General features: G+C 34.0%; 1 protein-coding gene across 9 annotated transcripts in view; it reads left to right on the forward strand.

The window, feature by feature from the left end:
• The window catches only part of LOC123672359 (glutamate receptor ionotropic, kainate 2-like), a 528,220-nt gene extending 521,518 nt beyond the window's left edge, over window positions 1-6,702 (forward strand). For all 9 annotated transcript variants that reach the window (XM_045606439.1, XM_045606445.1, XM_045606440.1 and 6 more), the window contains one exon: window positions 6,313-6,702. In XM_045606439.1, coding sequence (XP_045462395.1) covers window positions 6,313-6,501 — 189 coding nt within the window. In that variant the 3' untranslated portion in view covers window positions 6,502-6,702. The remainder of the gene's footprint in view (window positions 1-6,312) is intronic.
• Window positions 6,703-16,070: the final 9,368 nt, after the last annotated feature.

The following is a 16,070-nucleotide window of genomic DNA, read 5'->3' on the forward strand; positions in this document are numbered from 1 at the left end:
CCAAATTAATGAAGTATGTAGAATCCGTATATCGCGCCAGAGGTAAAGTTGAAAGAATATATGCCTGCAGTGATTCGCAGATCGCATTATCTCGGATTTCGAGTTCACCTCATAGGTGGCAAACATTTGTGGCTAATCGCGTGTCATCAATCCAAACCAACATTTCTAGAGAAGATTGGTTTTTCGTTCGGGGCCGTGAAAATGTGGCTGACATTATTTCAAGAGGAATGTATCCCCGCGAATTCATAGAAAAAAGGATGTTTGGCTCTCATGTCCGAAATGGTTGAAGGAAGACATTAAAAAATGGCCTTTAGTAGGTATTAAAAATTTAGAGTTGCCTAATGATCTGCCTGAAAAACAGAAACTCACTTTCGTTTCCATAGTTAAAACTTCAGAAAATATTTTCTATTCCCTTATTCACAAATGTTCATCATTCCAAAGGTTATGTAACACTATGGTTTTCGTATTACGATTCACCAAATTATTACCTTATCGGAAGGAAATCGCTATTTCTGATATAGATGAAGCAGAAAAATACTTCATTAAGATACTACAGAGGATACGGTTTGCGGATCTTTTGTTGTGTTTGAAAAAAGGAAAAATAATTCCCTCAAATTTTAGGAATTTATCGCCATTCCTGGATAAAAATGAAATTATTCGTGTAGGAGGCCGAATCGCAAATGCAGAAATAGGTTACAATCATAGGCATCCTTATCTTCTTCCAAAAAACGAACATTTCGTGAAAATTTTGATAGATAATTATCATAGAAAAAATTTCCATACCGGTTCACATTTATTGCATTCTTTGATAAGGACAAAATATTGGATCATTTCCGCTCGTACTATGATTCGTCAGAGAGTTAGATCTTGCAATATATGTTTCAGATTCAAACCTAAAACTTCCTATCCATTGATGGGAAATTTACCTCCTTACTGAGTAAATATTCCGCAAAAACCGTTTATAGATACCGGGGTTGATTATGCGGGTCCTTTTTCGATTACATTGACTCGACATAGAGGAGTAAAAACGCAAAAGGCTTATGTTTGTTTATTTGTCTGTTTAGCTACCAAAACTTTACATTTACAACTTGCGTCAGACTTATCTACTGACACATTTTTAGATTGCCTCAAAAGGTTTTTGAGTAGAAGAGGCCCAATTCAGACCTTCTACTCGGATAGAGGAACGAATTTTATAGGAGCTAAACGCCACTTAGATTCCTTGAAGAAATTCAATTCTCAAGCGATTACACAAATTCTCTCAAAAACATTCATATTAAAAATCAGATTAGTTGAAAGTTTAATGTTCCATTAGCGCCTCATATGGGTGGTTTATGGGAGGTCAATGTCAAATCGATGAAAACCCATTTGTTTAAGGCAATAGGACATCAAATTCTTTGTTATGAAGAATTCGCTACTGTTTTGGCCCAAATAGAAGCACTTTTGAATAGTCGCCCTTTATGTGGGTATATTAGTAGTGATCCATCCGATCCTGAAATGCTTACGCCCGCTCATTTTACTTTGAATACGCTACAGTGCTTACCATCAATCGACGTCTCAATTATCGATTCTAATAGATTGCATAGAAAGCAACAATTGGATCAAATAGTTCAGTCGTACTGGAAACGTTGGAAGAACGAGTATTTGAGCCAACTTCAGGTACGCATGAAGTGGACACTAAATTCAGGGCCCCTCACACTCGGAACAATAGTTGTTCTTATGAATGAAAATACTCCTGTTCTTCAATGGCCTTTAGGTATCATAGTTGAGGTTTTTCCAAGAAAAGACGGTATTGTTAGAGCCGCCTCTGTCAAAACAAAACATGGAACATATCAAAGGCCAGTTACCAAATTGTGTCCTTTGCCGACACAATGAACGCACCATTTTTCATTTTTTTTTTTGTAAATTTATCTTAGTTTTAATGCATTGAGTAATTTAATAATTGGAGAATGAGTACCATCCCCCAATGGTGAGGGAGGATGTTTGCGCATTTATTATATTTTCTTGTATTACCTTGCGTGAAAACATAGGAAGAACATCTGTCGATCGCGTCTTCACGAGATCGCGTAGGAATCAGTAGTTCAGTATTAAGTTGATTGTTCACGCTGAAAGATATTGCTCCCGTCTTTCATTCGAAATTATATTAGTTCGCCCGCTTCGAAATTCCGCTATAAATTATAGAAACTTTCGCTATTATTAAAAATAGAAAATCCGCTAAACCAAAAAACTTTAGTACACCCGCTATCAAATATAGTTTTATTCGCAGTAGAAGAAAGTGCCAACCCAACCCCACCTTTCTCCTGTGATTCACGGAGGGTAAAATACGTTAGCACAAGGATTTGGTTTTGTTGAGTTGAATTTTCAGCAGTTTCCACAATTCCTTTTCAAATCTATACAGTCCATTACAATTTGCCATAACAAAGGGGATATCTCTAAATTGTTGGATTATTATACCCGATACTTCCTTACAGTTAAAGTAGTTATAATCGATATTTTCATCAATGACCTCAACATGACCGTTTGAGGTCATTTTGAATAAAAATTCGATAACTAGCTAGCAAAAAGCACGATTGAGTTGATACGATTATCTCACATAGATTGTTGGATAAAAACATCCATAAAGATTTTTTGGTAAAATAGATATAAACCTAGTGAAATATGTATAAACCTATTTCAAAAGGAACTCAGCCCAAATTAGTAAAGGGTAAAGGCAGTGATGAATCATTTCAAGAATTTAAAATTCCCATTTCGAAATATTTTTAGACAAAAAAAGGATTAAATTCAATCAATTGAATCTCTCCGAAACAAAATATGATAATTTTTTACAAACGTTTTGAAATTCATAAAAATCTGGAGATCCACCTGTAAATAAGATTTATAAACGATCGTTATAATTGATTGTTCAATGGAAAAAATGCCTAGTTACGGTTGTCATGTTGAATTAATTTTGACAGACATGAAGTATAATAGTTGATAGTTAACATTACCACTTACCAGCTACAGTTTTTCCTTCGGAAAACAGAAAATTAGAACTTTTTGATGATCTTGTCAGTCAAAATATCACGTTGTTATTGTACCGGGTTTTTCACCATAATTTGCCCCTCCCTTTTACTTTTTTACTGAAAGAGGTACAAAAAAATGTTTTCTACAAACAATGAAATATATATAGTGAGCAACATATTGATTGCAACTTAATTTTTTCAAATGGAACACCGTGTATATTTTTCTACATTTGACTAGTTCTTTTTCCCCTGATTTCGAATATGTAACATATGTTTGGCCTATCTCCCTTATTCTGAGTACCACAGAGTTTCAAATTTCAAAAACCACCTGGCAAGCTAAGTAGGTAATCAGTTTGTAAGTGGATAGCTGCGATAATTCAAAATGCCGTTTTTTGAGTTATCTCGTTGGCAACGATATATGACATACGTTTATCATTGAATGAAAATATTCATCAAATATTCACACACAAAAGCGGAAAAATTTGAAATATTGTCACTTCACGTGAAGAACAATAAAAATAAGAAAGCTACAAGTAGAGAATATATGAAGTTGCATCCAAATCATCCAATTCCAATGAGTTATCGTAGCACATCACTTGAAAACTGATTACTGAGCATGCGAGGTGGTTCTCAAAATTTGTAACTCTTTGTTACATTCAGAATAAGAGAGATAGACCAAACATATGTTATACAGGGTGTTTCATCATAAACTGGACAAACATATACATTCGTGTAGAGGACATCGGGAGAATCATTTTTGCCTTATACAATATATCCCGTTTTCGACGCATAAGCGAGATACAGGGTGTTAAACGTCAATTTTGAGCAATATTTTTATGGCTGTGGTCAGTTTTGTATAACACTCAAAGAAACGGTTTTTGGTGAAATTTCAGTATTTTTGGGTCCTCTATTCAGAAAAGTTGATGAAATCCGAAAAAAGAATTACAAAATGGCGGAAAACCTGCAACGTTCCAAATTTTTTTTTCCGGTGGTCAAATTGAATTTTAGTTTCTGAATGAACACAATTTTCTAAGAATTTCTGTGCAAAAATTTTTTCAAAAATCGAACACAAATTTTTTTTTACATGTCTACAGCGATAAAAAAATTTCACCCGAAATGGATGAAATTTTGTACAATTGTACTCCTTCAATTATCAATCACGAATATGAAAACAGAATTGTAAAATATTAAACGGTTTCGTTACTACAGCCATTCAAATGTTTCGTTCAAACCTCCAAAAAAAATTTAGAATGGCTTCTTAGAGTCAAAATTATTAAATTATTGCTATTTCCAAAAATTCCGGATGCTAAAATGTATTTATACAAAAGAAATTCGGTGAAACTTAGTTGGGAGTCGAACCCTCGATTCCAACGTAAGTATTAATGAAGAAATTAAGACAGTTCTGATATTCGTTGCTAAGCAACGGAAGTTCGTAGCTCATAGAATTCTACTGGTTATTTGAATTTCACTGAATATAATTTCGCAAGTATCGTGACACGAGTATTGGAAACGAAAATGAAATATTCTCTTTTGGAAAAAAATGATATTGTGAAGGCTTATTATGAAGCGAATTGCTCAGGCAGAAAAGCATGGGAAATTTACTCCCGCAGATTTCCAAGCAGAAATTTGCCAAACTTCAAAACTTTTTATGAAACAGTACGCAAATTACGTGAAGAAGGAAGTTTGCACCGGAAAAAGAAGGAAACAATAAGAACAAACGATGATCGCATCCTTAATTTAGTAGGAGATAACCCAATGATTTCAACAAGAACTCTTTCGAACCACCCTCCAGTGAATAAAAGTAAAACTACTGTTTGGAGAGTACTCAAAAGGAACAGCTTCCATCCGTTCCATTTCCAACTTTGCCAAACTTTAGAAGACGGTGATTTTCATAGAAGAAAAGAATTCTGTCAGTTTATTTTGAGAAGAGTACGTGGAAATAGGGATTTTCTCCATCAAATTTTATTTACGGATGAAGCTATGATACTTTTCATAGGGATGGTTTCTTCAACAGAAAAAAATAATATTTTATGGCATAGAGAAAATCCGCATGCTACGGTATCAAAAAATAGCCAGAAGAGGTTTTCATGTTTGGGCGGGAATAAAAAATAAATTCATTATCGGACCATACATTCTTCCTCAAACATTGACTGGAAACGGCTATTATCACTTCCTGGCGGAGATTCTGCCAGATCTTCTTGAAGATTTTCCGCTGAGTCAGATTATATTCAGTGAAATTCAAATAACCAGTAGAATTCTATGAGCTACGAACTTCCGTTGCTTAGCAACGAATATCAGAACTGTCTTAATTTCTTCATTAATACTTACGTTGGAATCGAGGGTTCGACTCCCAACTAAGTTTCACCGAATTTTTTTTGTATAAATACATTTTAGCATCCGGAATTTTTGGAAATAGCAATAATTCAATAATTTTGACTCTAAGAAGCCATTCTAAATTTTTTTTGGAGGTTTGAACGAAACATTTGAATGGCTGTAGTAACGAAACCGTTTAATATTTTACAATTCTGTTTTCATATTCGTGATTGATAATTGAAGGAGTACAATTGTACAAAATTTCATCCATTTCGGGTGAAATTTTTTTATCGCTGTAGACATGTAAAAAAAAATTTGTGTTCGATTTTTGAAAAAATTTTTGCACAGAAATTCTTGGAAAATTGTGTTCATTCAGAAACTAAAATTCAATTTGACCACCGGAAAAAAAAATTAGGAACGTTGCAGGTTTTCCGCCATTTTGTAATTCTTTTTTCGGATTTCATCAACTTTTCTGAATAGAGGACCCAAAAATACTGAGATTTGACCAAAAACCGTTTCTTTGAGTGTTATACAAAACTGACAACAGCCATAAGAATATTGCTCAAAATTGACGTTTAACACCCTGTATCTCGCTTATGCGTCGAAAACGGGATATATTGTATAAGGCAAAAATGATTCTCCCGATGTCCTCTACACGAATATATATGTTTGTCCAGTTTATGATGAAACACCCTGTATATTCGAAATTAGGAAAGGAGAGCTAGTCAAATATATGAAAATATACAGGGTGTTCCATTTGAAAGAATGAAGTTGCAATCAATATGTTGCCCACTCTGTATATTATTCGTTTTCTGAAATCATTTTAAAAAACACTAATCGATTTCGTGAAACTTTTGAAGAAAACTTTTTTTTTGTACGTCTTTCAGTTACAAAGTTAAAGGGGAGGTCAAATTATGGTGAAAAACCCGGTACGTTTGAGGAAAAAACATAATTTATGTCATGTTGTTTTTGCTATTTCATTTGCTTCCCTTATTTTCAGAGATTGACAAACCAGCAATCACTCTGCTCCGAAATGGGGGGTGAACTATGTTTTGCTATGCAGTGTAGAGGTTCAAGACAAAGACCAGCCTTAAGAAGAGAATGCTCCAAATGTCTGAATAAGGTGGCTTATGCAAGAGACGATACCAAACAAACAAGCCTAAGTCCAGTTTTGCCAAATAGTCCTTGAAGTTCTTGCAATTTTCTACTGAAACATTTCAATTTATCATGAGCAATATAAAAAAAATGTATTTAGTGAATGGTGTGAACAATAGGTTCAAACTAGGTGCCAAAATCTCTCAACATAAAATGAAAATGTGTGAGCACTTTTAGGGAATAAGAAGTTTTATAATAATGTTGAAATTCTTTTAAATAAAGTATTAGAACTTAATTGAAATATGCATTCATTCAAACGGAAGGTACCTGTCTATACAGAATGATTCAACGCGATGGCCTATAAGACATTTATGGATAATTAATCATAATTTTGTGCTGAAAATTTGCATGTTAGGTTGAGACAATGATCTTTCTCTCAAAATATTTTCAGATGTCTACAACTTCCGGTTATACCGGAAACAGACTACTACTTCCTAATTTCCAATGACACACCCAGTATATCATTGCATCATTAGATAGCTTTTTGATGACTATTTCAGCAATATGCATTACCTTGGGTGAAAACTCAGTGGTTAATGAATTCTTATGAAGAAAATGTTGGCGATGGGGACTGACATTTTTCTGAATATTTCGATAGAAATTTTTTTTTCGAAAAAACCCTTTTTCATTTTCTGGCCTGCAAATACGTAGTATCATAAGACCCTTTGCAAATTGGATCAAAAGCGAACAGGTTGTTTATAAGAAGATCATGAACTTGGACAACTTAAATTCATCCAAACTCGAAATTTTTGAATAAAAACCTATATAAATTATAAGTTCTAGTGAAAACATTATTTCAGTCGATTCTACGTACAAAATATAGTGAGGGTTACTTAAGGAAACCCTTTACCCAAAATGAATACTCCAAGAGTTATGGAGAAAGAATTTTAAATGAGGTAAAACCGCAATTCCTGTCATAAGTAAGTGGAGTAGTCTGTGACTGAAAGAAATTCGATGTATCTATAACTAACTGTGACATTTCAAAAATATTAATTAATTATTCGTATTTCAAAATTACGTAAATTAAGTAGCAGGTAGCTACTTCCTTCTCGTTCCCAAGAGAGAACTACTTCAGGGTGTGGCGACCCTGCCTATGCGATGCACTTGATGTTTTCCACTCCCCTAATTGGATGCATCATGTCCTACCTATTTCTCTTATCCATACCACATATCCTTCCCCATCCCAACCATGGAGGAAGTCAACGGGAAACCATCTTATTATCCCAAGAGAACATCATGGCTGTGTTCAGTATTCTGGAGGTTTAAATAGCTCCCCAGTCGGATCTCTGGTTATAGGAGATATGAACGCAAAACTCGGGACGACTTCCGACGAACAACTAAAAGCGATAATTGGCCCATTTGGGTTGGAAAGACTTAACGAAAGAGGAGATTGTTTACTCCAATTCTGCCATGAACATTTTCTTACAATAGCTAAAACGCTATTCAAACATCATAGGCGATGTCTGTATACATGGCTATCGTCAGGAGATAGATATAAAAACCAAATTGACTACATCATTCTCAAGTTACGCTGGAGATCAACTATCATGTATTGACATATCCAAAGGCTGATTGTGGATCTGACCACCGTTTACTAGTCATAAAATTAGGATTGCGCTTTAAGACTATCCACCAGCAGCACCCAACGAATAATTTAACACAAGCAATCAAGGAACCATTTCATGAGAAAATATAAAACAAACTGGCAGATATAAAGGAGGATATACTGAGCAACCCAGACCCACGTGAGGATTGGGAGGCATTGGGGGGTACCATCAAGGAGATAACAGAGCACCTCCAACAAGCGGATTCCACAAGTCGATCAAACAAACATTGGATCACGCAGGAAACCATTGCCATAATCAACCAACGAAAAACACTAAAAAAGAAGGGGGGCCTTCTAACACATGAAAACAAAGACCTGTACAAGAGAATACAGAGACAATGCCGACAAAATAAAAACAATTATATCAAGAGATTATGCGAAGAAATTGAAGAACACCAACTCACTCATGATACCAGAGATTTATATAAGAAATTATAAGTTCGAACCTAAGACATGCACAATTCCAGATAAAAGATGGAACTTTATTATAGAGGGAAGCTAAGGTTCTGGAGCACTGGAGGCAACATTGCGAAGAACTGTATACCAAAGACAGGACTATAATGAACCAACAACCGGAAGATAACACACCGCAGGAATACGAGTCCTCTATTCTTGTTTCTGAAGTAAAAGAAGCTATAAGACACTTAAATAATAATGAGGCCGTGAATTAGGAGAAAATGGAACCATAATATTACACGATATATGCAACAAAATCTGGCTGAAGGGCTGCTGGCCTCAAGACTGGACAACTTCTGCATTTGTTTCAATTCATAAGAAGGGATCCACTAAAAACTGTGAATACTATCGAATGATATCTCTCAAATCCCACGCAAGCACAATCCTTCTTTTTAGAGTAATAGACCAAAGACTACAAAAATACCTAGAAAGTCAGACTCCACCTGAACAAGAAGGTTTTGTTTAGGGGCAGAGGAACCAGAGGACAAATATTCAATGTTCGCCAACTTATCGAGAGAGCCCGATAGTTCAACACGCCCATGCTCCTATGTTTTATAGACTATATCATATCATCATATCAAATATTCATTTTACCTTCAATTTTACAAGGTCTGTCAAAAAAAAATATATGTGAACCAACGTACACTGTGTATAAGACAAAACTTAATTCACAAACAACATAATAAATAATAAATTGACAACTAGGTATAATTATCGTGCGCCAAAAATTCTTCTATACTATAGAACACATTGTCGCTCAGGTGTTTTTACATTTTTTGCTTAAATCGGTTTGGTGGTAGTGATTTCACCTCAGCTGGTAAGTGATTATACTTTTTTGTACCTAGAAACAAAAATGTCTGCTTGGTCTTTTCCAGGCGATGTCTTGGCGGAACATAATTATCCCTGCTTCTTGTAGCATAGCCGTGGGTATCAGAGTGCTTCAGAATCTGCCCCTTATTTCCGAGAATATATAACAGACACTCAAGTATAAATGAGTTTGGGATGGTGAGTATTTAGTACCTTTTAAATATAAGAAGGCCTTCGATTGTGTAAAATGCGATTGTCTCTGGAACGAACTGAAAGAAATGGGAACCCCCCAATATCTTTCGTCCCTCCCCAAAAATATATATAAAAATAACTAAGCATTAGTTGGCCTCAACAACAAAACTTCAGCCCCCTTCAAAGTACACAGAGAAGCACGTCAGGGATGCATCTTATCTCCGCGACTATTTAACTCCTACGGTGGATATATAATGAGACGAGTTCTAGAGAACTTCGATGGAGGTGTATCAATCAACGGCAAAAAAATTAACAATTTTAGATGTTACGTTTAAAGAATTGGTGAAGGTATCAGTCACAGTTACGTTTAAATTCTCGCGCTGATTTAGAATATTTGAACGTGAGAGTTCGAGCGCATTCAATATTGGGCCGTATGCGTTGAATTTTTTGTTGATTCTCCTTTCCATACTTTTTTTAAACCGGAATCAATCTGAATTCGGTGATTGAGAGAGAAATATCGTAGCGTTGAAGCTAACCGTCAAGGGATTTGGAAATTTCTACTCTCGTAATTATTCAATTTTTTTTGTTTTATATAACTTGATTGAAACTCTTAAGAAGAAGATTTTAAGTCATTCAAATATATTAAACCCCGCTAATATCAAGGGTACGTTGACGTTATTGAGAAAGGAGAGTCGACAAGAATTTCTATTGTTTTAGGGTTTTGTTTTGGTGTATACCAGTACATTATTGTGGGAACACCATATCTATATTGTTGGCTCATACTGGATGGACAAATTGGACACTGTTCATCACTTTGGTCTGCATTATAAGTAGCTTTCAATCTGATTAGAGAAGATAAGTACCCCGATTGGGATCACTTGTATATATTTTGTAAATTGTGCAGAATTTGATTGCTACATTAAAGAGCATAATAAAGATTTAGGCCTAGAGTTAGGTTATAGAATTAGGTAGTTCAAGATAAAAATAAGAATTGAAAAATTTAGCAGATAGGTAGTAAAGATAGGTTGTATATATAGAAGATTAGCAGATTGGTGGTAAGAATAGGTTGTAAACATAGAAATCAGTAATATAGGGTTAGTTGATTATTCTATTTTTGATTGTTTCCTCCTTGGTTCACATCTCCAAAGAAAAGAAAGAAAGCCTACTATTATTTTGGTAATTCTTTCAAGTATTAGGTGATCAGGCATTTGAATTACCTGGCGCCCCCTTTATTTCAATTAAAGATTAGTTTTGTATTGAGGGTGAAGAACCTACCCTTGAGAGTTAGCTGGTCACCCTTTTGCTAACGGGCATTTTGTTTGCTTCTATTTTTTTCAATAAACCCGTTACAAATTTAGCACCCATGCGTGGAGCTTCTTCAATTTAAATTTTTGATAAATTTTCAGAAATTCTGCGAACCTTGGAGTTTCTCCTTTCGATTCTGATTTTCAAAAAAGGGTTAATTCTTAGAGTTGGAATATTTGATTTCATACTTTCATTTTATTGAAAAATTGTATAGATTCATTTACTTTTTACATTTTCATAGTTCATAAATTGTATATTAAATTTGATACGATTCGTTCGAACTCTGACTCATGCGATAGGCGAGATAATTTCTTTTGCTTCTCTTTCGACGCGCCATAAGATAATGTTGTTTATAGTGGTACTGATTTGAGATTTCGTTCAGTGGTTAAATTCATATTGAAATGACTTCTTTCAAATTTGAAATTAATCGACTTTCATCGACTAACTTAAATATTAACTGGCAATCTGTGGAATAACTGATGAGGGAACTGTTAAGTTGATGAGAGAGACTTTACGTAATCTTTTGAAATTGGAAAAGAAATCCGATTTTTCAACTGATTATCCATTATTATTTGAGACAGATAGAGTTGAGTTGAAAAAAACACACAATATATACAATATTGAATGATTTCGATGGTTCAGATGTTTCTGTTCAGGAGAAGATTGTCACTAAAATAAATTTTTGTTTGGAAAGATTGAATAGATTGAAGCCAATCACAAATGACGATAATAAAAACAAATCGGCTCTGCTCGTGGATATTCTCTCTAAACAAACTGCCTTGAACAAAAAGATTAAACACCACAATCGATCACTTTTAGTGTCGGAAAATGTTTTTTATTTCGGTATGTCCCAGATTGCAATTTCTAGTATAGCAAATCGGGAATTACTTCATCTGATTCGGAAGCTGATTGTGATATTGCCGTCGGTAATGCTTGACATTCCTCTGCTGTGCCTGATTTTTAAATAAAGAAAATACCGGTTTCTCAGTGGAACTTGAAATTTTCCGGAGAAAAAGATTCCCTCTCCTTGAGTGCTACTCAAGATGATTTGTTTCATTCGGCCATAGATTTGTTTTCGGGGAGGGTACATGTATGGTATCAAGCCACTAGAGGTCACGTTAAAAATTGGTTTTCTCTGGTTGCATCATTACGTGAGGAGTTTCAGCCCTCTGATTACAATGATCGCCTTTTTGATTGAATAAAAAGACGAACACAGTCTCCTGACGAAACTATCGGCATGTATACAGGGTGAGTCTTTGACTTGTACATATATTTTAACCGAAGATTCTTGAGGTCAAAAGAAACACTTTTTTTATTTACCATTTTTTCCGATTCGGCCCTGTTAAAAAGATATAGCCATTTTAAATTTTCATAATGAGCTAATTCACCCCTGGTAACCGGAATACTGAAGTTTTCGCAAGTATAAGATATACAATTTGAACCTTGGAAATAAGATATTAGATTGGAAAAACCATCATAAACTCACTTTTAACATTCCATTTGTTGAACAAAGTAGTATTTATAATACAATGAATGAGTTATCCCAATTTCATTGGCGATAAAGATTAAATATTTTTCTCTTGATTTTCTATTTCATTTCCGATAATCATAACGAATTGAGCTCGCTACCACCCATATTAGCTTAGCTCTGATACTCATAATTCATATCCATTCATTCATTTATTATATCGCATTTATAATATATCGTACAAGAATTGACATTTAACCTCACATTCTCAAATAAATCTGTGAAAGTTCTAACACAGACTAGTAGTCTGTGGTTTTAAGTTTAAACCTCAAATTTCGAGTGTTGCAAATTTAAACACAGCAGTTCGAAAAATCTATGTTCTAACCCAAAATATTCATTTACACTGTTGGTCTTATTATGATTTTGATATTATGCTATCATGAAATGAAAATCATCGAAGATTTGAAGAATCCCAACAGAATATTGAAGTTCCATACATATTCTCGAGAAATTTAAAAACAATTTCCAAAATAATTGTGTGGATACAAAATAAATAAGTGTGCATTCTGATAGAAAGTAATTCCTTTATGAAATGAAGCATTTGATTTGTTCCAACTATCTCATAAAAATAATGATCTGCTTCAATATTTTTGGAGCCATCAGTGTGAAAATATGGAAATGAAGTTTTATGGCTCTGTAATCAATGAAAAATGTTAGACTCCACTTGTAATCAAATTTGTTCTATAATATGTACCTACATTATAGCCAACTCTACTACTTGGTTCTTCTTGATTTTGCCATTGAAAATAAATGAGAAGTATTCAATAATATCTACAGTTGAATATCCTGTTTCTTTCAACTCACCTATTTGTTTTCATATTAAAACAATTATGGCACTCTTGGAAGTATGTCAATCATATGCTCTAGGATGAATTTATGGAACAGCAAAAGAATAAAAGGATTTAATCTCAATCACATGAAAATTTGTCCAGTATGTACTTAGTGGTATGTTTCGATCTGAGTTTGAATGACCCTCGAAGAATACAGTATTGTTCGATAGCAGCAGTCTTTAGTGGGATATTGACTGTTGTCATTATAATGGGACTATTTTGTGAAAACTTTTTTGAACATGGGCTTTATGGGAAATCTGGACTTTTCAAAATAGCATGTTGATTTTAATGAAGTATCTTCTTATTATAAGAGCTGTGTCAAAGCTCAGTAATTTGTAATCAAATAGATGCGTTGAGGTGAGCTTATTCAAATAACTTCATTTTCAAACTAAGTTGGCTAGTACTTCAATTCTAAAATCTGAGACATGACATCATAGTAAATATTCATTTCTGTGGTTTTTTTTCCACAACAGAACAGAGTTGCATTTAGCCAAAGTACCCAATTTTTCGAATTTCACAGATAATTTTTTTTTGAGATCAAGTTACTCGAAAACGGCGCTTTGTAGGAGAAAATATGAAGAATACTTTTATTTTCCAGATTAGCCAAATATTGTTCAATGAACGTTCAAATTACTTTTAAGAGTTGGGTTCTTCGAATTTCTGGTATTTTTATGTGATGTAATGTTCATAATGAAGAAACTGAAAGATGTGTAGGGAATCTTGTGTTCGGAGAAGATGTATCACATCAAGGAAAAGCTATATTCCAAAAATCATTTCCTTCAATAGAACCATTTACGAGATATAGCTGAAAATCACTTTTTTTTTATCGATTTTCAACAGCCTGTATCTTTGTAACCGGGCCGAATCGGAAAAAAATATAAAGGTAAAAAGTGTTTCTTTTGACCTCAGGAATCTTCGGTTGAAATATATGTACAAGTCAAAGACTCACCCTGTATAGCTGTAATGACAAATTTATTTAACCTTCTCACTGTTACCGTATCGGAGCCACTACGCCTTAAAGAATATAGCTCCATTTTATCGAACTCAATTGGATCTTATGGAAATTAAATCTATTGAGGAACTTTTGAAGTATGGCTGGATGCTAAAATCTTGTAAATCTTCTGTCGAATTGTTCAAGCCTCCTCCATCGAGAAGGGTTGCAAACTTATTAGAGCCAGATTTGTCTGCTGTAGAGATCGGATCCTCAGACACTTTCTCGGTGAATCCCCTAAAAAATGGAGTAAATCCTATAGGTTTTGAGGTCAAGTGTTTCAATTGTGGTCAACGTGGTCAAAAGGCCAACGCATGTAAAGAACAAAAAAAGAAAAGATGTTATAGATGTAACAAACCAAATTACACAGTTTTAACTTGTCCATCGTGCTCGGAAAATTCCTCTCGGTATTCGGGAAACTCAAGTCGGGGACACTAGGTGGTCGACTGGATGTTCCTGCCTTGGATAAGACCACACAGATTGAAAAATTCTATCCAGTTTTAAATTATACAGGGTGGCCACTTTTTCAATGGGATTGTATTGGTAACTTTTAAACCATAAGAGTTAGAAGGTCGGTCAAATGGAAAAAAAGTTGCATGCATAGAAGCATTATCAAGCAGTTCAAACAAATCGAGATTATCAAGGCCGGTTTTCGAGATATCATAAGAAAAGTAAATTATGTCATTTCGATTTTTCTTTTTTTCCCACTTTATTTCAAATATTATCAAAAAATGTTACGAAAACTTTTTATTCGACAGTAAATTATCCTCAATTTGACGTAATCAGATTTCGTATCCAACGTTTCGTACTCTCTGGGCCACCCTCAACCTCATTTTTTTCAATACGGACCTGCATATTTTATGACATTTTTCGAAATAACTTTTAACGCTGAATTCAACGATATATCATACAATGTCATTCAAAGTAGATTTTCAGGTGATTTTGACCCTTATCCAATTTTATTCGGGTCGGATCTGTATTACCTTCATTTAGTTTAATTAACAATATGCAATAAATTTCGATAAGAAAATCAACTTACCCATCTTGAACTAAATGGAACATATTAGAATCAAAGCAAGAAACCAGTATACTGGTTTCTTGGTTCTTCTTTTATAATAATCATTTGAATATTTCAATTCATAATAATTAAACGAAAGTATCATTTAATGAAAAAAAATCAAATGATTATTCGAAAGTAAATGAAAATTAATGAAGTAAGTGTTCGAAAAGTCCACCATTTTGTAAAATGCACTTTACGGTTCTAGAACCCATACTTCTTATACATTTGCTTTTTTGGTCTCCTTGAATACCTTCCAAAACATTCTCAATTTTCTCGCGAGGTATCACTATTGTTGTATTTGTCATTTGAATCGTTGAAACAAATTACAAATGCGAACTTTATTTTGAGATCATTACGATATAATTTTTGCAAGGCTTGGTATTAAAATTTAAAATCATTGTATTCGCGTCTCTTGACTATTTTATTACCAGCAGTTTTTGAAAAATTCCATTCACTGGCCACAGTTCTCGATTTTTTTTCTGGGTTCGATTGAATTTGGGTCAGAACATTGATATCGTTAATAGACTTGTTTTTTGTTACATAAACACCATTAAATTTGAATGAGGGTCAAAATCACCTGAAAATCAACTTTGAATGACATTGTTTGATATATCGTTGAATTCAACGTTAAAAGTTATTCCGAAAAATGTTGTAAAATATGCAGATCCGTATTGAAAAAAATGAGGTTGAGGGTGGCCCAGAGAGTACGAAACGTTGGATACAAAATCTGATTACGTCAAACTGAGGATAATTTACTGTCGAATAAAAAGTTTCTGTAACATTTTTTGATAATATTTGAAATAAAGTGGGAAAAAAGAAAAATCAAAA

The sequence above is a fragment of the Harmonia axyridis genome, chromosome 2 (assembly GCF_914767665.1).
Source record: "Harmonia axyridis chromosome 2, icHarAxyr1.1, whole genome shotgun sequence".
Classification (NCBI taxonomy): Eukaryota; Metazoa; Arthropoda; class Insecta; order Coleoptera; family Coccinellidae; genus Harmonia; species Harmonia axyridis.